This window comes from Ranitomeya imitator, chromosome 2 (assembly GCF_032444005.1).
Source record: "Ranitomeya imitator isolate aRanImi1 chromosome 2, aRanImi1.pri, whole genome shotgun sequence".
Taxonomy (NCBI): domain Eukaryota; kingdom Metazoa; phylum Chordata; class Amphibia; order Anura; family Dendrobatidae; genus Ranitomeya; species Ranitomeya imitator.
The window spans coordinates 23,914,670-23,942,187 of NC_091283.1; the positions used below are offsets into that span (position 1 = coordinate 23,914,670).

General features: G+C 44.6%; 1 protein-coding gene across 2 annotated transcripts in view; it reads left to right on the plus strand.

Moving 5' to 3' along the window:
* Window positions 1-2,366: 2,366 nt before the first annotated feature.
* RTN2 (reticulon 2) overlaps window positions 2,367-27,518 on the plus strand; it is a 34,513-nt gene continuing 9,361 nt past the window's right edge. Inside the window, exons 1-9 of one of the 2 annotated variants that reach the window (XM_069746162.1) lie at window positions 2,367-2,592; window positions 9,683-9,733; window positions 9,977-10,282; window positions 13,950-14,027; window positions 15,839-16,037; window positions 16,313-16,451; window positions 17,335-17,404; window positions 17,583-17,629; window positions 19,725-19,783. In XM_069746162.1, the coding sequence (XP_069602263.1) occupies window positions 2,562-2,592; window positions 9,683-9,733; window positions 9,977-10,282; window positions 13,950-14,027; window positions 15,839-16,037; window positions 16,313-16,451; window positions 17,335-17,404; window positions 17,583-17,629; window positions 19,725-19,783 (980 nt within the window). In that variant the 5' untranslated portion in view covers window positions 2,367-2,561. Of the gene's footprint in view, window positions 2,593-9,682; window positions 9,749-9,976; window positions 10,283-13,949; window positions 14,028-15,838; window positions 16,038-16,312; window positions 16,452-17,334; window positions 17,405-17,582; window positions 17,630-19,724; window positions 19,784-27,518 lie in introns of both variants that reach the window. The other variant, XM_069746161.1, reaches the window with a different exon arrangement.

Genomic DNA, 27,518 nt, shown 5'->3' on the forward strand with positions numbered 1-27,518 from the left:
ACATATGATTCTAGTATAGCGGTGATGTATGATTATAGTATAGTGGTGTGGAGATGTATGATTGTAGTATAGCGGTGACATATGATTGTAGTATAGCGTTGACATGATTCTAGTATAGCGGTGACGTATGATTATAGTATAGTGGTGTGGAGATGTATGATTGTAGTATAGCGGTGACATATGATTGTAGTATAGCGGTGACATATGATTCTAGTATAGCGGTGACGTATGATTATAGTATAGTGGTGTGGAGATGTATGATTGTAGTATAGCGGTGACATATGATTGTAGTATAGCGGTGACATGATTCTAGTATAGCGGTGACGTATGATTATAGTATAGTGGTGTGGAGATGTATGATTGTAGTATAGCGGTGACATATGATTGTAGTATAGCGGTGACGCTATGATTCTAGTATAGCGGTGACGTATGATTATAGTATAGTGGTGTGGAGATGTATGATTGTAGTATAGCGGTGACATATGATTGTAGTATAGCGGTGACATATGATTCTAGTATAGCGGTGACGTATGATTATAGTATAGTGGTGTGGAGATGTATGATTGTAGTATAGCGGTGACATATGATTGTAGTATAGCGGTGACATATGATTCTAGTATAGCGGTGACGTATGATTATAGTATAGTGGTGTGGAGATGTATGATGGTAGTATAGCGGTGACGTATGATTATAGTATAGCGGTATGGAGTCGCATGATTGAAGTATAGCGGTGACATATGATTGTAGTATAGAGGTGTGGAGTCGCATGATTGAAGTATAGCGGTGACGTATGATTGTAGTATAGAGGTATGGAATCGCATGATTGAAGTATAGCGGTGACATATGATTGTAGTATAGAGGTGTGGAGATGTATGATGGTAGTATAGCGGTGACATATGATTGAAGTATAGCGGTGACATATGATTGTAGTATAGAGGTGTGGAGATGTATGATGGTAGTATAGCGGTGACATATGATTGAAGTATAGCGGTGACGTATGATTATAGTATAGTGGTGTGGAGATGTATGATGGTAGTATAGCGGTGACATGATTGTAGTATAGCGGTGACATATGATTGTAGTATAGCGGTGACGTATGATTATAGTATAGTGGTGTGGAGTCCTATGATTGTAGTATAGAGGTGACATATGATTCTAGTATAGCGGTGACGTATGATTATAGTATAGTGGTGTGGAGTCCTATGATTGTAGTATAGCGGTGACATATGATTCTAGTATAGCGGTGATGTATGATTATAGTATAGTGGTGTGGAGATGTATGATTGTAGTATAGCGGTGACATATGATTGTAGTATAGCGTTGACATGATTCTAGTATAGCGGTGACGTATGATTATAGTATAGTGGTGTGGAGATGTATGATTGTAGTATAGCGGTGACATATGATTGTAGTATAGCGGTGACATATGATTCTAGTATAGCGGTGACGTATGATTATAGTATAGTGGTGTGGAGATGTATGATTGTAGTATAGCGGTGACATATGATTGTAGTATAGCGGTGACATGATTCTAGTATAGCGGTGACGTATGATTATAGTATAGTGGTGTGGAGATGTATGATTGTAGTATAGCGGTGACATATGATTGTAGTATAGCGGTGACGCTATGATTCTAGTATAGCGGTGACGTATGATTATAGTATAGTGGTGTGGAGATGTATGATTGTAGTATAGCGGTGACATATGATTGTAGTATAGCGGTGACATATGATTCTAGTATAGCGGTGACGTATGATTATAGTATAGTGGTGTGGAGATGTATGATTGTAGCATAGCGGTGACATATGATTGTAGTATAGCGGTGACATATGATTCTAGTATAGCGGTGACGTATGATTATAGTATAGTGGTGTGGAGATGTATGATGGTAGTATAGCGGTGACGTATGATTATAGTATAGCGGTATGGAGTCGCATGATTGAAGTATAGCGGTGACATATGATTGTAGTATAGAGGTGTGGAGTCGCATGATTGAAGTATAGCGGTGACGTATGATTGTAGTATAGAGGTGTGGAGATGTATGATGGTAGTATAGCGGTGACATATGATTGAAGTATAGCGGTGACATATGATTGTAGTATAGAGGTGTGGAGATGTATGATGGTAGTATAGCGGTGACATGATTGTAGTATAGCGGTGACATATGATTGAAGTATAGCGGTGACATATGATTGTAGTATAGAGGTGTGGAGTCGCATGATTGAAGTATAGCGGTGACATATGATTGTAGTATAGCGGTGACATATGATTGTAGTATAGAGGTGTGGAGTCGCATGATTGTAGTATAGCGGTGTGCAGACGTCTGATGACAGGACTGTGGGGTGGAGCGGTCCCTTGTCTCTCTTGCTGTTGGTCCATGAATGGCTGTGTGCAGTCATTTCCTGCCCCCTCTCAGGCCTTTGTCTGCTGCGCTCGCTCCTCCCTGTGTTTGTGAGTTGTGTGTGTCAGGTTGCTCCACAATGAGATGCTAGGCAGGGAGACAACACGCTGTGGGGTGCGCTCGTGTGGGTCTGTATGGGTGTCACCGGCAGACAGCGGATATGGGACACGTCCTGTCGTTCACACACTGCAGTAAGTGTCGCCTGCTGTATCATTGTGTGTCGCTGCGAGTGCAGGTGCGGCGTCTCCTCCATCATTGTCTATTATGTAGGGGCTGCATATGGGTGTATCCTATAGAGAGCGAGCGTGGCGTCCTCGTGTGACGGTCACGCAGATTATCACATGTCATGTGCGACCGTCACACTACTACAGTAGAATCTGATGCTCTGACTGTACTAGCGGTGAGTGTACATATATATCTGTGTATTAGTGGTGCCGTGTGTATATATCTGTGTATTAGTGGTGCCGTGTGTATATATCTGTGTATTAGCTCTGCTGTGTGTATATATCTGTGTATTAGCGGTGCTGTGTGTATATATCTGTGTATTAGCTCTGCTGTGTGTATATATCTGTGTATTAGTGGTGCCGTGTGTATATATCTGTGTATTAGTGGTGCCGTGTGTATATATCTGTGTATTAGCGGTGCCGTGTGTATATATCTGTGTATTAGTGGTGCCGTGTGTATATATCTGTGTATTAGTGGTGCCGTGTGTATATATCTGTGTATTAGCGGTGCTGTGTGTATATATCTGTGTATTAGTGGTGCCGTGTGTATATATCTGTGTATTAGTGGTGCCGTGTGTATATATCTGTGTATTAGTGGTGCCGTGTGTATATATCTGTGTATTAGTGGTGCCGTGTGTATATATCTGTGTATTAGTGGTGCCGTGTGTATATATCTGTGTATTAGCGGTGCTGTGTATATATATCTGTGTATTAGTGGTGCTGTGTGTATATATCTGTGTATTAGCTCTGCTGTGTGTATATATCTGTGTATTAGTGGTGCCGTGTGTATATATCTGTGTATTAGCTCTGCTGTGTGTATATATCTGTGTATTAGTGGTGCTGTGTGTATATATCTGTGTATTAGCTCTGCTGTGTGTATATATCTGTGTATTAGTGGTGCCGTGTGTATATATCTGTGTATTAGCGGTGCTGTGTGTATATATCTGTGTATTAGTGGTGCCGTGTGTATATATCTGTGTATTAGCTCTGCTGTGTGTATATATCTGTGTATTAGCGGTGCTGTGTGTATATATCTGTGTATTAGCGGTGCTGTGTGTATATATCTGTGTATTAGCTCTGCTGTGTGTATATATCTGTGTATTAGCTCTGCTGTGTGTATATATCTGTGTACTAGCGGTGCTGTGTGTATATATCTGTGTATTAGCTCTGCTGTGTGTATATATCTGTGTATTAGCTCTGCTGTGTGTATATATCTGTGTATTAGCTCTGCTGTGTGTATATATCTGTGTATTAGCTCTGCTGTGTGTATATATCTGTGTATTAGCTCTGCTGTGTGTATATATCTGTGTATTAGCTCTGCTGTGTGTATATATCTGTGTATTAGCTCTGCTGTGTGTATATATCTGTGTATTAGCTCTGCTGTGTGTATATATCTGTGTATTAGCGGTGCTGTGTGTATATATCTGTGTATTAGCGGTGCTGTGTGTATATATCTGTGTATTAGCTCTGCTGTGTGTATATATCTGTGTATTAGTGGTGCTGTGTGTATATATCTGTGTATTAGCTCTGCTGTGTGTATATATCTGTGTATTTGTGGTGCCGTGTGTATATATCTGTGTATTAGCGGTGCTGTGTGTATATATCTGTGTATTAGTGGTGCCGTGTGTATATATCTGTGTATTAGCTCTGCTGTGTGTATATATCTGTGTATTAGCTCTGCTGTGTGTATATATCTGTGTATTAGCTCTGCTGTGTGTATATATCTGTGTATTAGTGGTGCCGTGTGTATATATCTGTGTATTAGCTCTGCTGTGTGTATATATCTGTGTATTAGCTCTGCTGTGTGTATATATCTGTGTATTAGTGGTGCCGTGTGTATATATCTGTGTATTAGCTCTGCTGTGTGTATATATCTGTGTATTAGCTCTGCTGTGTGTATATATCTGTGTATTAGCTCTGCTGTGTGTATATATCTGTGTATTAGCTCTGCTGTGTGTATATATCTGTGTATTAGCTCTGCTGTGTGTATATATCTGTGTATTAGCGGTGCCGTGTGTATATATCTGTGTATTAGCTCTGCTGTGTGTATATATCTGTGTATTAGTGGTGCCGTGTGTATATATCTGTGTATTAGCTCTGCTGTGTGTATATATCTGTGTATTAGTGGTGCCGTGTGTATATATCTGTGTATTAGCTCTGCTGTGTGTATATATCTGTGTATTAGCTCTGCTGTGTGTATATATCTGTGTATTAGCTCTGCTGTGTGTATATATCTGTGTATTAGCGGTGCTGTGTGTATATATCTGTGTATTAGCTCTGCTGTGTGTATATATCTGTGTATTAGCTCTGCTGTGTGTATATATCTGTATTAGCGGTGCTGTGTGTATATATCTGTGTATTAGCGGTGCTGTGTGTATATATCTGTGTATTAGCTCTGCTGTGTGTATATATCTGTGTATTAGCTCTGCTGTGTGTATATATCTGTGTATTAGCTCTGCTGTGTGTATATATCTGTGTATTAGCTCTGCTGTGTGTATATATCTGTGTATTAGTGGTGCCGTGTGTATATATCTGTGTATTAGCTCTGCTGTGTGTATATATCTGTGTATTAGCTCTGCTGTGTGTATATATCTGTGTATTAGCTCTGCTGTGTGTATATATCTGTGTATTAGCGGTGCTGTGTGTATATATCTGTGTATTAGCGGTGCCGTGTGTATATATCTGTGTATTAGCTCTGCTGTGTGTATATATCTGTGTATTAGCTCTGCTGTGTGTATATATCTGTGTATTAGCTCTGCTGTGTGTATATATCTGTGTATTAGCTCTGCTGTGTGTATATATCTGTGTATTAGCTCTGCTGTGTGTATATATCTGTGTATTAGCTCTGCTGTGTGTATATATCTGTGTATTAGCTCTGCTGTGTGTATATATCTGTGTATTAGCTCTGCTGTGTGTATATATCTGTGTATTAGCTCTGCTGTGTGTATATATCTGTGTATTAGCTCTGCTGTGTGTATATATCTGTGTATTAGCTCTGCTGTGTGTATATATCTGTGTATTAGCTCTGCTGTGTGTATATATCTGTGTATTAGCTCTGCTGTGTGTATATATCTGTGTATTAGCTCTGCTGTGTGTATATATCTGTGTATTAGCGGTGCTGTGTGTATATATCTGTGTATTAGCGGTGCTGTGTGTATATATCTGTGTATTAGCGGTGCTGTGTGTATATATCTGTGTATTAGCGGTGCTGTGTGTATATATCTGTGTATTAGTGGTGCTGTGTGTATATATCTGTGTATTAGCTCTGCTGTGTGTATATATCTGTGTATTAGCGGTGCTGTGTGTATATATCTGTGTATTAGCGGTGCTGTGTGTATATATCTGTGTATTAGCTCTGCTGTGTGTATATATCTGTGTATTAGCTCTGCTGTGTGTATATATCTGTGTATTAGCTCTGCTGTGTGTATATATCTGTGTATTAGCGGTGCTGTGTGTATATATCTGTGTATTAGCGGTGCTGTGTGTATATATCTGTGTATTAGTGGTGCTGTGTGTATATATCTGTGTATTAGCTCTGCTGTGTGTATATATCTGTGTATTAGCGGTGCTGTGTGTATATATCTGTGTATTAGCGGTGCTGTGTGTATATATCTGTGTATTAGCTCTGCTGTGTGTATATATCTGTGTATTAGCTCTGCTGTGTGTATATATCTGTGTATTAGCTCTGCTGTGTGTATATATCTGTGTATTAGCGGTGCTGTGTGTATATATCTGTGTATTAGCTCTGCTGTGTGTATATATCTGTGTATTAGCTCTGCTGTGTGTATATATCTGTGTATTAGCTCTGCTGTGTGTATATATCTGTGTATTAGCTCTGCTGTGTGTATATATCTGTGTATTAGCTCTGCTGTGTGTATATATCTGTGTATTAGCGGTGCTGTGTGTATATATCTGTGTATTAGCTCTGCTGTGTGTATATATCTGTGTATTAGCTCTGCTGTGTGTATATATCTGTGTATTAGCTCTGCTGTGTGTATATATATGTGTATTAGCTCTGCTGTGTGTATATATCTGTGTATTAGCTCTGCTGTGTGTATATATCTGTGTATTAGCTCTGCTGTGTGTATATATCTGTGTATTAGCGGTGCTGTGTGTATATATCTGTGTATTAGCTCTGCTGTGTGTATATATCTGTGTATTAGCGGTGCTGTGTGTATATATCTGTGTATTAGCGGTGCTGTGTGTATATATCTGTGTATTAGCGGTGCTGTGTGTATATATCTGTGTATTAGCTCTGCTGTGTGTATATATCTGTGTATTAGCGGTGCTGTGTGTATATATCTGTGTATTAGCTCTGCTGTGTGTATATATCTGTGTATTAGCTCTGCTGTGTGTATATATCTGTGTATTAGCTCTGCTGTGTGTATATATCTGTGTATTAGCTCTGCTGTGTGTATATATCTGTGTATTAGCTCTGCTGTGTGTATATATCTGTGTATTAGCTCTGCTGTGTGTATATATCTGTGTATTAGCTCTGCTGTGTGTATATATCTGTGTATTAGCTCTGCTGTGTGTATATATCTGTGTATTAGCTCTGCTGTGTGTATATATCTGTGTATTAGCTCTGCTGTGTGTATATATCTGTGTATTAGCTCTGCTGTGTGTATATATCTGTGTATTAGCTCTGCTGTGTGTATATATCTGTGTATTAGCGGTGCTGTGTGTATATATCTGTGTATTAGCTCTGCTGTGTGTATATATCTGTGTATTAGCTCTGCTGTGTGTATATATCTGTGTATTAGCTCTGCTGTGTGTATATATCTGTGTATTAGCTCTGCTGTGTGTATATATCTGTGTATTAGCGGTGCTGTGTGTATATATCTGTGTATTAGCGGTGCTGTGTGTATATATCTGTGTATTAGCTCTGCTGTGTGTATATATCTGTGTATTAGCGGTGCTGTGTGTATATATCTGTGTATTAGCTCTGCTGTGTGTATATATCTGTGTATTAGCTCTGCTGTGTGTATATATCTGTATTAGCGGTGCTGTGTGTATATATCTGTGTATTAGCGGTGCTGTGTGTATATATCTGTGTATTAGCTCTGCTGTGTGTATATATCTGTGTATTAGCTCTGCTGTGTGTATATATCTGTGTATTAGCTCTGCTGTGTGTATATATCTGTGTATTAGTGGTGCCGTGTGTATATATCTGTGTATTAGCTCTGCTGTGTGTATATATCTGTGTATTAGCTCTGCTGTGTGTATATATCTGTGTATTAGCTCTGCTGTGTGTATATATCTGTGTATTAGCTCTGCTGTGTGTATATATCTGTGTATTAGTGGTGCCGTGTGTATATATCTGTGTATTAGCTCTGCTGTGTGTATATATCTGTGTATTAGCTCTGCTGTGTGTATATATCTGTGTATTAGCTCTGCTGTGTGTATATATCTGTGTATTAGCGGTGCCGTGTGTATATATCTGTGTATTAGCGGTGCCGTGTGTATATATCTGTGTATTAGCTCTGCTGTGTGTATATATCTGTGTATTAGCTCTGCTGTGTGTATATATCTGTGTATTAGCTCTGCTGTGTGTATATATCTGTGTATTAGCTCTGCTGTGTGTATATATCTGTGTATTAGCTCTGCTGTGTGTATATATCTGTGTATTAGCTCTGCTGTGTGTATATATCTGTGTATTAGCTCTGCTGTGTGTATATATCTGTGTATTAGCTCTGCTGTGTGTATATATCTGTGTATTAGCTCTGCTGTGTGTATATATCTGTGTATTAGCTCTGCTGTGTGTATATATCTGTGTATTAGCTCTGCTGTGTGTATATATCTGTGTATTAGCTCTGCTGTGTGTATATATCTGTGTATTAGCGGTGCTGTGTGTATATATCTGTGTATTAGCGGTGCTGTGTGTATATATCTGTGTATTAGCGGTGCTGTGTGTATATATCTGTGTATTAGCGGTGCTGTGTGTATATATCTGTGTATTAGCGGTGCTGTGTGTATATATCTGTGTATTAGCGGTGCTGTGTGTATATATCTGTGTATTAGCGGTGCTGTGTGTATATATCTGTGTATTAGCGGTGCTGTGTGTATATATCTGTGTATTAGCTCTGCTGTGTGTATATATCTGTGTATTAGCTCTGCTGTGTGTATATATCTGTGTATTAGCTCTGCTGTGTGTATATATCTGTGTATTAGCTCTGCTGTGTGTATATATCTGTGTATTAGCGGTGCTGTGTGTATATATCTGTGTATTAGCGGTGCTGTGTGTATATATCTGTGTATTAGCTCTGCTGTGTGTATATATCTGTGTATTAGCTCTGCTGTGTGTATATATCTGTGTATTAGCTCTGCTGTGTGTATATATATGTGTATTAGCTCTGCTGTGTGTATATATCTGTGTATTAGCTCTGCTGTGTGTATATATCTGTGTATTAGCGGTGCTGTGTGTATATATCTGTGTATTAGCTCTGCTGTGTGTATATATCTGTGTATTAGCTCTGCTGTGTGTATATATCTGTGTATTAGCTCTGCTGTGTGTATATATCTGTGTATTAGCTCTGCTGTGTGTATATATCTGTGTATTAGCGGTGCTGCCTGTGTGTTTGTAAAAATTAGCGTCTATGGTAATGAAGCAGTAAATTAGCTCAAGTACCTGTGTGGGGGCGGTGCCTGTGTGGGGGCGGTGCCTGTGTGGGGGCGGTGCCGTGCAGGTGCCTGTGTGGGGGCGGTGCCTGTGTGGGGGCGGTGCCTGTGTGGGGGCGGTGCCGTGCAGGTGCCTGTATGGGGGCGGTGCCTGTGTGGGGGCGGTGCCGTGCAGGTGCCTGTGTGGGGGCGGTGCCTGTGTGGGGGCGGTGCCGTGCAGGTGCCTGTGTGGGGGCGGTGCCTGTGTGGGGGCGGTGCCGTGCAGGTGCCTGTGTGGGGGCGGTGCCTGTGTGGGGGCGGTGCCGTGCAGGTGCCTGTATGGGGGCGGTGCCTGTGTGGGGGCGGAGCCTGCATGGAGGCGGTTGGACTCGTGCATTCAAATAAAACTTACCCCCAAATTATCCAAATTGTGCCTGTAATGTCTGTGTTTCTCCTGCAGAGGACGCTCCATCCACTGCCTCCAGCACCCCGGACTCCTGCCCTCCAGATGGTAAAGACTCCATGTGTATGTGTGTCCTCTAAACTAGTCACATGACATGCACTATTGATTTGTAGCCCCGCCCCTTCTTAGTGGCCCCTCAGCTCACGTTTTCAAAAACTTTCAGGTAAAATGAAAGCTGCACTGTGATTGGTTGCTCTGGGCACCAATGGCCGCTGTACTGACAGATGAGGGCCTGTCATGAAGCCACATGGTCAGTGCCGCTCTGATTCTACCATCTTGTCTTTGTTGTAGGTGACCTCGATGATGCCACGGTGACCCTGGCTGATCTGTGGCCCTTACCTTCACCTCAGGAGCCAACCTTCTCCTACATTACCATTGGCAGCTCAGCCCCATTAACTCGTCCCACAGTTAGGGCCCGAAGAGGACGGGGTCTGAGCCGAGGACAGTTACCAAGGAAACAGGAACCAGAAGAGGAGACTGTGACCTATGTTCTTTTGGAGAAGGCGTGTCAGATCACACAAGCCCTGCCCCCGAGGAACTATGAGGAACAGACGCTAGTGGAGAAGCCCCAGCCAAGAGTATCAGGGATCACAATGGGTGAGACATATATAATGCAGGAGGTAATGTAATGTATGTACACAGTGACTGCACCAGCAGAATAGTGAGTGCAGCTCTGGAGTATAATACAGGATGTAACTCAGGATCAGTAATGTAATGTATGTACACAGTGACTGCACCAGCAGAATAGTGAGTGCAGCTCTGGAGTATAATACAGGATGTAACTCAGGATTAGTAATGTAATGTATGTACACAGTGACTGCACCAGCAGAATAGTGAGTGCAGCTCTGGAGTATAATACAGGATGTAACTCAGGATTAGTAATGTAATGTATGTACACAGTGACTGCACCAGCAGAATAGTGAGTGCAGCTCTGAGGTATAATACAGGATGTAACTCAGGATCAGTAATGTAATGTATGTACACAGTGACTGCACCAGCAGAATAGTGAGTGCAGCTCTGGGGTATAATACAGGATGTAACTCAGGATCAGTAATGTAATGTATGTACACAGTGACTGCACCAGCAGAATAGTGAGTGCAGCTCTGGAGTATAATACAGGATGTAACTCAGGATCAGTAATGTAATGTATGTACACAGTGACTGCACCAGCAGAATAGTGAGTGCAGCTCTGGAGTATAATACAGGATGTAACTCAGGATCAGTAATGTAATGTATGTACACAGTGACTGCACCAGCAGAATAGTGAGTGCAGCTCTGGAGTATAATGCAGAATGTAACCCAGGATCAGTAATGTAATGTGTGTGCACAGTGACTGCACCAGCAGAATAGTGAGTGCAGCTCTGGAGTATAATGCAGAATGTAACTCAGGATCAGTAATGTAATGTATGTGCACAGTGACTGCACCAGCAGAATAGTGAGTGCAGCTCTAGGGCATAATACAGGATGTAACTCAGGATCAGTAATGTAATGTATGTACACAGTGACTGCACCAGCAGAATAGTGAGTGCAGCTCTGGAGTATAATGCCGAATGTAACTCAGGATCAGTAATGTAATGTATGTACACAGTGGCTGCACCAGCAGAATAGTGAGTGCAGCTCTGGGGTATAATACAGGATGTAACTCAGGATCAGTAATGTAATGTGTGTACACAGTGACTGCACCAGCAGAATAGTGAGTGCAGCTCTAGGGCATAATACAGGATGTAACTCAGGATCAGTAATGTAATGTATGTACACAGTGACTGCATGAGCGAAATAGTGAGTGCAGCTCTGGAGTATAATACAGGAGGTAACTCCGGATCAGTAATGTAATGTATGTACACAGTGACTGCACCAGCAGAATAGTGAGTGCAGCTCTGGGGTATAATACAGGATGTAACTCAGGATCAGTAATGTAATGTGTGTACACAGTGACTGCACCAGCAGAATAGTGAGTGCAGCTCTAGGGCATAATACAGGATGTAACTCAGGATCAGTAATGTAATGTATGTACACAGTGACTGCATGAGCGAAATAGTGAGTGCAGCTCTGGGGTATAATACAGGATGTAACTCAGGATCAGTAATGTAATGTATGTACACAGTGACTGCACCAGCAGAATAGTGAGTGCAGCTCTGGAGTATAATACAGGATGTAACTCAGGATCAGTAATGTAATGTATGTACACAGTGACTGCACCAGCAGAATAGTGAGTGCAGCTCTAGGGCATAATACAGGATGTAACTCAGGATCAGTAATGTAATGTATGTACACAGTGACTGCATGAGCGAAATAGTGAGTGCAGCTCTGGAGTATAATACAGGAGGTAACTCCGGATCAGTAATGTAATGTATGTACACAGTGACTGCACCAGCAGAATAGTGAGTGCAGCTCTGGGGTATAATACAGGATGTAACTCAGGATCAGTAATGTAATGTGTGTACACAGTGACTGCACCAGCAGAATAGTGAGTGCAGCTCTAGGGCATAATACAGGATGTAACGCAGGATCAGTAATGTAATGTATGTACACAGTGACTGCATGAGCGAAATAGTGAGTGCAGCTCTGGAGTATAATACAGGATGTAACTCCGGATCAGTAATGTATGTACACAGTGACTGCACCAGCAGAACAGTGAGTGCAGCTCTGGGGTATAATACAGGATGTAACTCCGGACCAGTAATGTAATGTATGTACACAGTGACTGCACCAGCAGAATAGTGAGTGCAGCTCTGGGGTATAATACAGGATGTAACTCAGGATCAGTAATGTAATGTATGTACACAGTGACTGCACCAGCAGAATAGTGAGTGCAGCTCTGGAGTATAATACAGGATGTAACTCCGGATCAGTAATGTAATGTATGTACACAGTGACTGCACCAGCAGAACAGTGAGTGCAGCTCTGGGGTATAATACAGGATGTAACTCCGGACCAGTAATGTAATGTATGTACACAGTGACTGCACCAGCAGAATAGTGAGTGCAGCTCTGGAGTATAATACAGGATATAACTCAGGATCAGTAATGTATGTACACAGTGACTGCACCAGCAGATAAGTGAGTGCAGCTCTGGGGTATAATACAAGAGATAACTCAGGATCAGTAATGTAATGTATGTACACAGTGACTGCACCAGCAGAATAGTGAGCGCAGCTCTGGAGGATAATACAGGAGGTAACTCAGGATCAGTAATGTAATGTATGTACACAGTGACTGCACCAGCAGAATAGTGAGTGCAGCTCTGGGGTATAATACAGGATGTAACTCAGGATCAGTAATGTAATGTATGTACACAGTGACTGCACCAGCAGAATAGTGAGTGCAGCTCTGGGGTATAATACAGGATGTAACTCAGGATCAGTAATGTAATGTATGTACACAGTGACTGCACCAGCAGAATAGGGAGTGCAGCTCTGGAGTATAATACAAGATGTAACTCAGGATCAGTAATGTAATGTATGTACACAGTGACTGCACCAGCAGAATAGGGAGTGCAGCTCTGGAGTATAATACAAGATGTAACTCAGGATCAGTAATGTAATGTATGTACACAGTGACTGGACCAGCAGAATAGAGGGTGCAGCTCTGGGGTATAATACAGGATGTAACTCAGGATCAGTAATGTAATGAATGTACACAGCGACTGCAGAACAGTGAGTGCAGCTGTGGAGTATGGTGCAGATTTTATATATGTTGGTTCCTCGTTATCAGTTATTATACACAGTGTTCATATGTCTGGTATATGGGGACAGATACAATGGCTTTCTCCTGGCTCGCCCTCCATTGTTGCAGCTTATCGCCCCCTGCGGTCTGTGATCTCTATAAGCTGCCAGCTTTGTATTAAGGCTTCTGTGAATGAGGGGAATCTCTGGCTGCAGTTCTCACCTCTCCCAGCTGGGCCAGGAGGTGGGATAATGGAGGTGATTTATGGGGTCCTCCTTTTGTCCTTAGCTTCTTCACCAGTGCAGGAGCTGGGGGGGGGGGGGCACTTACTACTTTTCTGCCTTTACTTTGATAAAACTTTCTATAATATGTAAGTGCCGAACCCCCCTCCCCCCCGGGGGCACGAGTCGCCCACTACAGCCGGTGTGGTGCTGGCATATGAGGGGCATGGAGTGGGCAGCAGCTGGCCCTGGGTGTGGACAGCTGTTCTCCGTGGCTTTTTCTGGCCACAGTGGGGGGTTCTCAGGACAGAGGTTGTTGCTGTCTCAGGGGGGTTGTCCCTGTCCGTCTATATTTAGTGTCTTCTTCTTCCCTCACAGACGCCGGTCGTAGAGACTCTCACCACCTGTCACCCCAGACCCGGAGCAGCTACCAGGAGGACACCATGAGGAAAGCGGGTGAGTGAGGGGTGGAGGCCGAGAATGGGGAAAAATGGGTACAAAAGGGACACATATGTCAGTCTCAGCGTGAGACCCCCCTACAGGACCAGGCTCCTCCACAGCCATGCCTGTCAGTTACAGTATCTGGGTCCCTCCTGTAAAATGGTCGGGGTCCCACAGCTCCCATCCACCACCCAGCAGCCCAATATGTGGGAAACGCAGGAAGGATCTTTTGAGGTTCACTTAATTCTGGAATCTGTAAGAGGTGGTAATTTGGTCTCCTTTATAGCTGATGGCCCTCCCTGGGGCCGAGGAACGGGGCTTGTGGAGTAGATGGGCCACATGTATTCATCTTATTACTTGCCAACTTGGTGGACGTGAAGCCAGGCCTGTGCCCCTGACTGCCCTGCTGCTCTGTAAGACAGGAGTGTGGGGCCCCATCACTGATAGCCCAGTAGTGAAACTACTAATTATTACCCACATCCCTGGGATTATGTATCCGGTATAATATCAGTGTGATGTCATCACCCAGCGTCGCATGATAGAGGGCGAAGAGATCCACGCTCAGCGCAGTCTTCCTCCCGAGGAACAGTGGTGGATAATGACCATATGCCCGTGCTGACGCTTACCTCGCTCTCTGCGCCCGTGCTGACGCTTACCTCGCTCTCTGCGCCCGTGCTGATGCTTACCTCGCTCTCTGCGCCCGTGCTGACGCTTACCTCGCTCTCTGCACCCGTGCTGACGCTTACCTCGCTGTTTGCTGATGTCGACCTCGCTCTCTGTTCCTGTGCTAACGCTTACCTTACTCTCTGCTGACACTTTTCTCTCACATTCTGTGCCCCTGCTGACACTTACCTCGCTCTCTGCGCTCGTGCTGATGCTTTCCTCGCTGTCTGCACGCGTGCTGACGCTTACCTCTCTCTCTGCGCCCGTGCTGACGCTTACCTCGCTCTCTGCGCCCATTCTGACGCTTACCTCTCTCTCTGCGCCCGTGCTGACGCTCGCTCTCTGCGCCTGTGCTGACGCTTACCTCGCTCTCTGTGCCCGTGCTGACGCTTACCTCGCTCTCTGTGCCCGTGCTGACGCTTACCTCGCTCTCTGTGCCCGTGCTGACGCTTACCTCGCTCTCTGTGCCCGTGCTGACGCTTACCTCGCTCTCTGTGCCCGTGCTGACGCTTACCTCGCTCTCTGCGCCCGTGCTGACGCTTACCTCGCTCTCTGCGCCCGTGCTGACGCTTACCTCGCTCTCTGTGCCCGTGCTGACGCTTACCTCGCTCTCTGCGCCCGTGCTGACGCTTACCTCGCTCTCTGCGCCCGTGCTGACGCTTACCTCGCTCTCTGTGCCCGTGCTGACGCTTACCTCGCTCTCTGTGCCCGTGCTGACGCTTACCTCGCTCTCTGTGCCCGTGCTGACGCTTACCTCGCTCTCTGCGCCCGTGCTGACGCTTACCTCGCTCTCTGCGCCCGTGCTGACGCTTACCTCGCTCTCTGTGCCCGTGCTGACGCTTACCTCGCTCTCTGCGCCCGTGCTGACGCTTACCTCGCTCTCTGCGCCCGTGCTGACGCTTACCTCGCTCTCTGCGCCCGTGCTGACGCTTACCTCGCTCTCTGCGCCCGTGCTGACGCTTACCTCGCTCTCTGCGCCCGTGCTGACGCTTACCTCGCTCTCTGTGCCCGTGCTGACGCTTACCTCGCTCTCTGCGCCCGTGCTGACGCTTACCTCGCTCTCTGTGCCTGTGCTAATCTCTACCTCACTTTCTGCACCTGTGCTGACCTCTACCTTGCTCTCTGCGACTGTGCTGACTCTTTCTTGCCTCTCTCTTTTTCAGTGGCAGACCTCTTATACTGGCGAGACATCACTCTCTCTGCCGGCTGTCTCACCGGTCTCACCGTGTGCCTGCTGTGCCTCATCCAGTTCAGTGTGATCAGCATCATCTCCTACTCCTGTCTCCTCGTCCTCAGCGCAACATTCATAATACGGCTCTACTGCAAACTCCTGAAGAAGGGGGACGGAATGAATCCCTTCCAGTGAGTGCGGGGATATAACCAGCGGTCCGCTGTGGGGGCAGCTCAGCGTGAGCCGTGCGGTGTCAGTGTGTTGCTGTATGTAGCAGTGTCGGGGTTCTCAGCTTAGTGGGGTATCTTGTGCTCTTCGTGTATCAGCGTGCGCAGGAGACTTCAGAAATCTCATTCACTTCACTGGTTCTGTAAAACGCTGCGTTTTCTCCTGGACAATAAAACACAGAAAAACTGCAGCATGGGAACAGGCCCTTATAGTCTGATATCCGCTTTCCTCTCCTCAGGAAGTACCTGGACATGGAGCCCATTCTGCCGCCCCAGCAGGTGGAGGTGGTCGCTGCCCGTCTTATCGTTCTCGCCTCCACTGCGCTCTCCACCCTCCGCAGACTCTTCTTAGTGCAGGACACAAAGGAGTCCCTGAAGGTAAAGGCTCCTGTGGCTCTCGCTTTTCTCATGTACTCGCCCAGGCACCTGATATTGATGGCTTCTCATCGCCTGAGCCGTGTAGTTCAGCTCCATTCACTGGTCACAGCTGATCTGTGCAGGTGCCGGGTGTCCGACCCTAACTGACCAAATATTGGTGACCTATCATATTGATAATCGTATATGCCTGGACAACCACTTTAAGGGGAATCGTCACCAGGTTTATGCCATCTAATCTGAGAGTAGTATGATGTACAGATAGATATCCTGATTCCAGTTATGTGTCACTTACTGGGCTGCTTACAGACGTTTTATCAACAGTAGTTTATCACTAGATGACCAGCAAACCAGCTGCCATGTGCTCCTCCATATTCATGAGCTCTGCATAACCCCGCCCCACTAGTGATTGGCTGCTTTCTGCCTATGCACAGTGCACACCGCAAGCTGCCAATCAGTGGTGTGGGCGTCGTTATACAGGGCTCGGCATTCAGAGAACTGCTAGATCTGCAGCAGAGAAAACCGCAGAAAACAGCCCAGTAAATGATACATTGCTGGAATCTGGAATCAAGGTCTCTGCCCCTACATCGTGCAGCAGTCAGTGGTGATGGATTCCTTTTAAGGCCTTGTTCTCACGATGGTGTTCGTGCTCTCCATGTGCACAGCGCACTCACCCATAAGTTAATGTGGCAACGCACACAGGAGACCGGTCCACGAAATGGACGTTTTGACACCTGAAAATAGGATGGAAAAAATGGACACGGGCGCGTAAATAAGGCCTGATAGGTTTCCCTGTCATACTTGTGTCGCCCGGGCGATGTATGAATTACACCTCACACCCATGACTGTGGGGGGCTCCCTGACTTTCCCCCATTTCTTCCCGCAGTTCTTGCTCCTCCTCTACCTCCTCACATATGTTGGCGCTGTGGTTAATGGACTGACCCTGCTGCTCCTTGGTAAGACCCCGACCGCTCACCTGCGGTGTCCCCTCCTGTGCACAGTGAGGTACTGGGGTATGAAGAGAGGGGGCTGCGTACAGGGTGTGCACCTCCTGTTGTATACAGTACAGGTATAATTGGGTGCAAGGTCCCCACGTGCTGTGTTGTCTTATTCATTCTCTTTTCTCTGTTCCAGTGGTGATTGGGGTCTTCACATTTCCAGTCATGTACAAGCACAACCAGGTGAGTACGGACATCAAATACCTGTAGATATCATGGGACGTATAGACACGGGTACATAGTGATATAGTGGGACGTATAGACACGGGTACACAGAGATATAGTGGGACATATAGACACAGGTTCATCGCAATATAGTGGGATGTATAGACATGGGTACACAGATATAGCAGGACATATAGACACAGGTACATAGAGATATAGTGGGGCATATAGACACAGGTACATAGAGATATAGTGGGGCATATAGACACAGGTACATAGAGATATAGTGGGGCATATAGACACAGGTACATAGACATATAGCGGGACGTATAGACACGGGTACATAGTGATATAGTGGGACGTATAGACACGGGTACATAGTGATATAGTGGGACATATAGACACAGGTTCATAACAATATAGTGGGATGTATAGACATGGGTACACAGATATAGCGGGACATATAGACACAGGTACATAGTGATATAGCGGGACATATAGACACGGGTACATAGAGATATAGTGGGACATATAGACACGGGTACATAGAGATATAGTGGGACATATAGACACGGGTACATAGAGATATAGTGGGACATATAGACACGGGTACATAGAGATATAGTGGGACATATAGACACGGGTACATAGAGATATAGTGGGACATATAGACACGGGTACATAGAGATATAGTGGGACATATAGACACAGGTACATAGAGATATAGTGGGACATATAGACACGGGTACATAGAGATATAGTGGGACATATAGACACAGGTACATAGCAATATAGTGGGATGGATAGACACGGGTACACAGATATAGCGGGACATAGACACAGGTACATAGAGATATAGTGGGGCATATAGACACAGGTACGTAGACATATAGTGGGACGTATAGACACAGGTACATAGTGATATAGTGGGACATATAGACACAGGTACATAGACATATAGCGGGATGTATAGACACGAAAAACCAAAAGATAGTCAGCTAACCTGAATATCGGCTATTCCACACCTGTTCCTGCACGGAAAAGTTGAGCACTCAGTATATAGTGATATAGCGGGACATATAGAAAGGGGTACATAGAGGTATAGTGGGACGTATAGACACAGGTATGTAGAGATATAGTGTGACATATAGACACGGGTACACAGAGATATAGTGGGACGTATAGACACGAAAAACCAAAAGATAGTCAGCTCACCTGAATATCGGCTATTCCACACCTGTTCCTGCACGGAAAAGTTGAGCACTCAGTCCACAGAAAAATCGATGAATCCAGCAGGAATGTAGTAAAATCACTAAATTTATTTCTTCATTTTTTTTTTTTTTTAAAAGGAAAGGGTTGTATCCTATGGTACACCACTTGTAAATAAGTATAATTTCTTACAGCATTATGCACACATGGCAGCGTTCTACCGACGCATTTCGACTAACGTCTTAATCACCATGATTTAAAAAAAAATGAAGAAATAAATGTAGTGATTTTACTACATTCCTGCTGGATTCATCGATTTTTCTGTGGACTTATAGACCCGGGTACAGAGAGATATAGCGGGACGTATAGATACGGGTACATAGAGATATATGGGACATATAGACATGGGTACATAGAGATATAGCGGGACATATAGACACGGGTACATAGAGATATACCGGGACGTATATACACGGGTACATAGAGATATAGTGAGACGTATATACACGGGTACATAGAGATATACCTGGACGTATAGACACGGGTACATAGTGATATAGCGGGACGTATAGACACGGGTACATAGAGATATACCTGGACGTATAGACATGGGTACATAGAGATATACCGGGACGTATAGATACGGGTACATAGAGATATAGGGGACATAAAGACATGGGTACATAGAGATATAGCGGGACATATAGACACGGGTACATAGAGATATAGTGTGACACATGGGACATATAGATATAGTGGGACGCATCAGCTGTCGTGGGCACAGGGATTATGTGCAACTATTGGAAACAGGACACCAATGGGAAACCTATAGATCTGTGATAGACACCCATAGTAGAGCTGTATAGTGAGGAGACAGATGCTGAGATCTCCGCTCTCCCCACAGGCGCTGCTCGATCGCTACGTCTCCATGGTCACCAGTCGAGTTGCAGCATTTAGAGCAAAGTAAGATCCTGAAATCTGCGGCCGTAATGAAGGCGATGGTCCCGGATGATGATGGATGAGTGCAGTTGAATGTCATGTAGGGTGTGTCCGCTGCGGCCCGCGCCGCAGTAATGGCGGTCGCTGAGTGGCCGGAGGATTTATTTGCATTCAGCAGTGACTACATATTGGGGTTTGATATTGACACTGAGGGGGACAAGGTTGGTCCTGTGCGACCTGAACTAATATTTTCTGACTTATTTGGTAAGTGTTCCAGCTTTGCGGATTATTTACTTTATTCTGTGCTCAGAGCAGCTTATTGTTCACTAATCGAATGAAATATTCCAGTTGTAAATCTTTATTCATTGCATAGTGGAATGTATTGAGAACAGTAAAACCTAAAAATTATCAACGTAAATCACAACTAATATCCCACAGAGGTCTGTAGTTGGACTGATGCTCAAAATCAAAGTGGAAAATGAAGTTACAAGCTGATCCAACTTCAGTGGAAATGCCTCAAGACAACGAAATGATGCTCAGTAGTGTGAGTGGCCTCCACGTGCCTGTATGATCTCCCTACAACGCCTGGGCATGCTCCTGATGAGGTGGCCGATGGTCTCCTGAGGGATCTCCTCCCAGACCTGGACTAAAGCATCCGCCAACTCCTGGGCAGTCTGTGGTTCAATGTGACATTGGTGGATGGTGCGAGACATGATGTCCCAGATGTGTTCAATCGGATTCAGGTCTGGGGAACGGGCGGGCCAGTACATAGCTTCAATGCCTTCATCTTGCAGGAACTGCTGACACACTCCAGCCACATGAGGTCTAGCATTGTCGTGCATTAGGAGGAACCCAAGACTAACCGCACCAGGATATGGTCTCACAAGGGGTCTGAGGATCTCATCTCGGTTCATAATGGCAGTCAGGCTACATCTGGCGAGCACATGGAGGGCTGTGCGGCCCACCAAAGAAATGCCACTCCACACCATTACTGACCCACTGCCAAACAGGTCATGCTGAAGGATGTTGCAGGCAGCAGATCGCTCTCCACGGTGTCTCCAGACTCTGTCAAGTCTGTCACATGTGCTCAATGTGAACCTGCTTTCATCTGTGAAGAGCACAGGGCGCCAGTGACGAATTTGCTAATCCTGGCGCTCTGTGGCAAATGCCAAGCATCCTGCACGGTGTTGGGCTGTGAGCACAACCCCCATCTGTGGACGTCGGGCATTCAGACCATCCTCATGGAGTCGGTTTCTAACCGTTTGTGCAGACACATGCACATTTGTGGCCTGTTGGAGGTCATTTTGCAGGGCTCTGGCAGTGCTCCTCCTGTTCCTCCTTGCACAAAGGCTGAGGTAGTGGCCCTGCTGCTTGGTTGTTGCCCTCCTACGGCCCCCTCCACGTCTCCTGGTGTACTGGCCTGTCTCCTGGTAGCGCCTCCAGCCTCTGGACACTACGCTGACAGACACAGCAAACCTTCTTGCCAAAGCTCGCATTGATGTGCCATCCTGGATGAGCTGCACTACCTGAGCCACTTGTGTGGGTTGTAGAGTCCGTCTCATGCTACCACGAGTGTGAAAGTACAACCAACATTCAAAAGTGACCAAAACAACAGCCAGAAAGCATTGGTACTAAGATGTGGTCTGTGGTCCCCACCTTGATAATTGCCAATAATTTCCATCTGTTGTCTATTCCATTTGCACAGCAGCATGTGAAATTGATTGTCAATCAGTGTTGCTTCCTAAGTGGACAGTTTGATTTCACAGAAGTTTGATTTACGTGGAGTTACATTCTGGTAAGTGTTATATATATATATATATATATATATATATATATATATATATATATATATATATATATATATATATATATATATATATATATATATATATATATATATATATATTATACATACATACAGTGGGGCAAAAAAGTATTTAGTCAGTCAGCAATAGTGCAAGTTCCACCACTTAAAAAGATGAGAGGCGTCTGTAATTTACATCATAGGTAGACCTCAACTATGAGAGACAAACTGAGAAAAAAAAATCCAGAAAATCACATTGTCTGTTTTTTAACATTTTATTTGCATATTATGGTGGAAAATAAGTATTTGGTCAGAAACAAACAATCAAGATTTCTGGCTCTCACAGACCTGTAACTTCTTCTTTAAGAGTCTCCTCTTTCCTCCACTCATTACCTGTAGTAATGGCACCTGTTTAAACTTGTTATCAGTATAAAAAGACACCTGTGCACACCCTCAAACAGTCTCACTCCAAACTCCACTATGGTGAAGACCAAAGAGCTGTCAAAGGACACGAGAAACAAAATTGTAGCCCTGCACCAGGCTGGGAAGACTGAATCTGCAATAGCCAACCAGCTTGGAGTGAAGAAATCAACAGTGGGAGCAATAATTAGAAAATGGAAGACATACAAGACCACTGATAATCTCCCTCGATCTGGGGCTCCACGCAAAATCCCACCCCGTGGTGTCAGAATGATCACAAGAACGGTGAACAAAAATCCCAGAACCACGCGGGGGGACCTAGTGAATGAACTGCAGAGAGCTGGGACCAATGTAACAAGGCCTACCATAAGTAACACACTACGCCACCATGGACTCAGATCCTGCAGTGCCAGACGTGTCCCACTGCTTAAGCCAGTACATGTCCGGGCCCGTCTGAAGTTTGCTAGAGAGCATTTGGATGATCCAGAGGAGTTTTGGGAGAATGTCCTATGGTCTGATGAAACCAAACTGGAACTGTTTGGCAGAAACACAACTTGTCGTGTTTGGAGGAAAAAGAATACTTAGTTGCATCCATCAAACACCATACCTACTGTAAAGCATGGTGGTGGAAACATCATGCTTTGGGGCTGTTTCTCTGCAAAGGGGCCAGGACGAATGATCCGGGTACATAAAAGAATGAATGGGGCCATGTATCGTGAGATTTTGAGTGCAAACCTCCTTCCATCAGCAAGGGCATTGAAGATGAAACGTGGCTGGGTCTTTCAACATGACAATGATCCAAAGCACACCGCCAGGGCAACAAAGGAGTGGCTTCATAAGAAGCATTTCAAGGTCCTGGAGTGGCCTAGCCAGTCTCCAGATCTCAACCCTATAGAAAACCTTTGGAGGGAGTTGAAAGTCCGTGTTGCCAAGCGAAAAGCCAAAAACATCACTGCTCTAGAGGAGATCTGCATGGAGGAATAGGCCAACATACCAACAACAGTGTGTGGCAACCTTGTGAAGACTTACAGAAAACATTTGACCTCTGTCATTGCCAACAAAGGATATATTACAAAGTATTGAGATGAAATTTTGTTTCTGACCAAATACTTATTTTCCACCATAATATGCAAATAAAATGTTAAAAAAACAGACAATGTGATTTTCTGGATTTTTTTTTCTCAGTTTGTCTCCCATAGTTGAGGTCTACCTATGATGTAAATTACAGACGCCTCTCATCTTTTTAAGTGGTGGAACTTGCACTATTGCTGACTGACTAAATACTTTTTTGCCCCACTGTATATATATACATATATATATACATATATATACATATATATATATATATATATATATATATATATATATATATATATATATATATATATATATATATATATATATATATATATATATATATATATATATATATATATATATATATATATATATATTAGATGGTGGCCCGATTCTAACACATCGGGTATTCTAGAGTATGTATGTGTATATAGCAGCTACATAGTATATAGCACAGGCCATGTAGTATATAGCAGACAAATACTACGTGGCCTGTGCTATATACTATGTGGCTGATATATACAGACATACATGTTGTGAATTCTGTGATCAAGCTCCCTCCTGTGGTCACGAGTGGTACTGCGGCTTCTGAGTTTCCTTCCTCAGGTGATGAGGTTAAGTCGTTAGGTGCTGCTCTATTTAACTCCACCTAGTGCTTTGATCCTGGCCTCCAGTCAATGTTCTAGTATTGGTCTTGCTTCCTCCTGGATCGTTCCTGTGGCCTGTCTGCTCAGCATAAGCTAAGTTCTGCTTGTGTTACTTTTGTTGCTATATTTTCTGTCCAGCTTGCTTTTTTGGTTTTGCTTGCTTGCTGGAAGCTCTGAGACGCAGAGGGAGCACCTCCGTACCGTTAGTCGGTGCGGAGGGTCTTTTTGCCCCTCTGCGTGGTTGTTTGTAGGTTTTTGTGTTGACCGCAAAGCTATCTTTCCTATCCTCGGTCTATTCAGTAAGTCGGGCCTCACTTTGCTAAATCTATTTCATCTCTGTGTTTGTGTTTTCATCTTACTCACAGTCATTATATGTGGGGGGCTGCCTTTTCCTTTGGGGAATTTCTCTGAGGCAAGGTAGGCTTATTTTTCTATCTTCAGGTCTAGCTAGTTTCTCAGGCTGTGCCGAGTTGCATAGGGAGCGTTAGGCGCAATCCACGGCTACCTCTAGTGTGGTTTGATAGGTTTAGGGATTGCGGTCAGCAGAGTTCCCACGTCTCAGAGCTCGTCCTATGTTTTTTGCTTATTGTCGGGTCACTTTGTGTGCTCTGAACTTCAAGGTCCATTGTGGTTCTGAATTACCTATTCATAACCGTACTGGAGGCCCAAAGTACTATGCTTCTCAATAGAGGGAAAAAAGAAGTTCTGAGACCATTTTTTTTTTCTTTGCACTGTGTTTTGCCTTTTTTTTCCCCTAAACATTTGGGTGGTTCAGGACACAGGTGTGGTGATGGACATTAAAGGTCTGTCTTCATGTGTGGATCTTCTCACTGCAAGAGTACAAAATATTCAAGACTTTGTGGCTCAGAATTCTATGTTAGAACCAAGAATTCCTATTCCTGATTTGTTTTCTGGAGATAGAGCTAAATTTCTGAGTTTCAAAAATAATTGCAAACTGTTTCTGGCGTTGAAACCTCGCTCCTCTGGTGACCCAGTTCAACAAGTTAAGATCATTATTTCTTTATTACGTGGCGACCCTCAAGACTGGGCATTTTCCCTTGCGCCAGGAGATCCTGCATTATGTAATATTGATGCGTTTTTTCTGGCGCTCGGATTACTGTACGATGAACCTAATTCAGTGGATCAGGCAGAGAAAAATTTGCTGGCTCTGTGTCAGGGTCAGGATGAGATAGAGATTTATTGTCAGAAGTTTAGAAAGTGGTCTGTGCTCACTCAATGGAATGAATGTGCTTTGGCAGCAATCTTCAGAAAGGGTCTCTCTGAAGCCCTTAAGGATGTCATGGAGGGATTTCCTATGCCTGCTGGTCTAAATGAGTCTATGTCTTTGGCCATTCAGATCGGTCGACGCTTGCGTGAGCGTAAATCTGTGCACCATTTGGCGGTATTATCTGAGCATAAACCTGAGCCTATGCAGTGCGATAGGACTTTGACCAGAGCTGAAAGGCAAGAACACAGACGTCAGAATGGGCTGTGTTTCTACTGTGGTGAGTCCACCCATGCCATCTCCGATTGTCCTAAGCGCACTAAGCGGTTCGCTAAGTCTGCCACCATTGGTACGGTACAGTCGAAATTTCTTTTGTCTGTTACTTTGATCTGCTCTTTGTCTTCCTATTCTGTCATGGCATTTGTGGATTCAGGCGCTGCCCTGAATTTGATGGACTTGGAGTTTGCTAGGCGCTGTGGGTTTGTCTTGGAGCCCTTGCAGTGTCTTATTCCATTGAGAGGAATTGATGCTACGCCTTTGGCCAAGAATAAGCCTCAGTATTGGACCCAGCTGACCATGTGCATGGCTCCTGCGCACCAGGAGGATATTCGCTTTCTGGTGTTGCAAAATCTGCATGATGTGGTCGTGTTGGGGTTGCCATGGCTACAAGTCCATAACCCAGTATTAGATTGGAAATCAATGTCTGTGTCCAGCTGGGGTTGTCAGGGGGTACATGGTGATGTTCCATTTCTGTCTATCTTATCATCCACCCCTTCTGAGGTCCCAGAGTTCTTGTCTGATTACCGGGATGTATTCGATGAGCCCAAGTCCAATGCCCTACCTCCGCATAGGGATTGTGATTGTGCTATCGAGTTGATTCCTGGCAGTAAGTTTCCTAAGGGTCGACTGTTTAATTTATCTGTACCTGAGCACGCCGCTATGCGGAGTTACGTGAAGGAGTCCTTGGAGAAGGGTCATATTCGTCCGTCGTCATCGCCATTGGGAGCAGGGTTCTTTTTTGTGGCCAAGAAGGATGGTTCGCTGAGACCTTGTATTGATTACCGCCTTCTAAATAAAATCACGGTCAAATTTCAGTACCCCTTGCCGCTGCTATCTGATTTGTTTGCTCGGATTAAGGGGGCTAGTTGGTTCACCAAGATAGATCTTCGTGGTGGGTATAATCTTGTGCGTATTAAACGGGGCGATGAATGGAAAACTGCATTTAATACGCCCGAGGGCCATTTTGAGTACCTGGTTATGCCATTCGGACTTGCCAATGCTCCATCAGTATTTCAGTCCTTTATGCATGACATCTTCCGAGAGTGCCTGGATAAATTCCTGATTGTATACTTGGATGATGTTTTGGTCTTCTCGGATGATTGGGAGTCTCACGTGAAGCAGGTCAGAATGGTGTTCCAGGTCCTGCGTGCTAATTCTTTGTTTGTGAAGGGATCAAAGTGTCTCTTTGGTGTTCAGAAGGTTTCATTTTTGGGGTTCATTTTTTCCCCTTCTACCATCGAGATGGACCCTGTTAAGGTCCAGGCCATTTATGATTGGACTCAGCCGACATCTCTGAAGAGTCTGCAAAAGTTCCTTGGCTTTGCTAATTTTTATCGTCGCTTCATCTGTAATTTTTCTAGTATTGCTAAACCATTGACCGATTTGACCAAGAAGGGTGCTGATGTGGTCAATTGGTCTTCTGCTGCTGTGGAAGCTTTTCAAGAGTTAAAGCGTCGTTTTTCTTCTGCCCCTGTGTTGTGTCAACCAGATGTTTCGCTTCCGTTCCAGGTTGAGGTTGATGCTTCTGAAATTGGAGCGGGGGCTGTTTTGTCGCAAAGAGATGCTGATTGCTCGGTGATGAAGCCATGCGCCTTCTTTTCCAGGAAGTTTTCGCCTGCTGAGCGAAATTATGATGTTGGCAATCGAGAGTTGCTGGCCATGAAGTGGGCATTCGAGGAGTGGCGTCATTGGCTTGAAGGAGCTAAGCATCGCGTGGTGGTCTTGACTGATCACAAGAACTTGACTTATCTCGAGTCTGCCAAACGGTTGAATCCTAGACAGGCTCGTTGGTCGCTGTTTTTCTCCCGTTTTGACTTTGTGGTTTCGTACCTTCCGGGCTCTAAAAATGTGAAGGCGGATGCCCTGTCTAGGAGTTTTGTGCCCGACTCTCCGGGTTTGCCTGAGCCGGCGGGTATTCTCAAAGAGGGAGTAATTGTGTCTGCCATCTCCCCTGATTTGCGGCGGGTGCTGCAAAAATTTCAGGCTAATAAACCTGATCGTTGCCCAGCAGAGAAACTGTTTGTCCCTGATAGGTGGACGAATAAAGTTATCTCTGAGGTTCATTGTTCGGTGTTGGCTGGTCATCCTGGAATCTTTGGTACCAGAGATTTGGTGGCTAGATCCTTTTGGTGGCCGTCTCTGTCGCGGGATGTGCGTTCTTTTGTGCAGTCCTGTGGGATTTGTGCTCGGGCTAAGCCCTGCTGTTCTCGTGCCAGTGGGTTGCTTTTGCCCTTGCCGATCCCGAAGAGGCCTTGGACACATATCTCTATGGATTTTATTTCTGATCTCCCCGTCTCTCAAAAGATG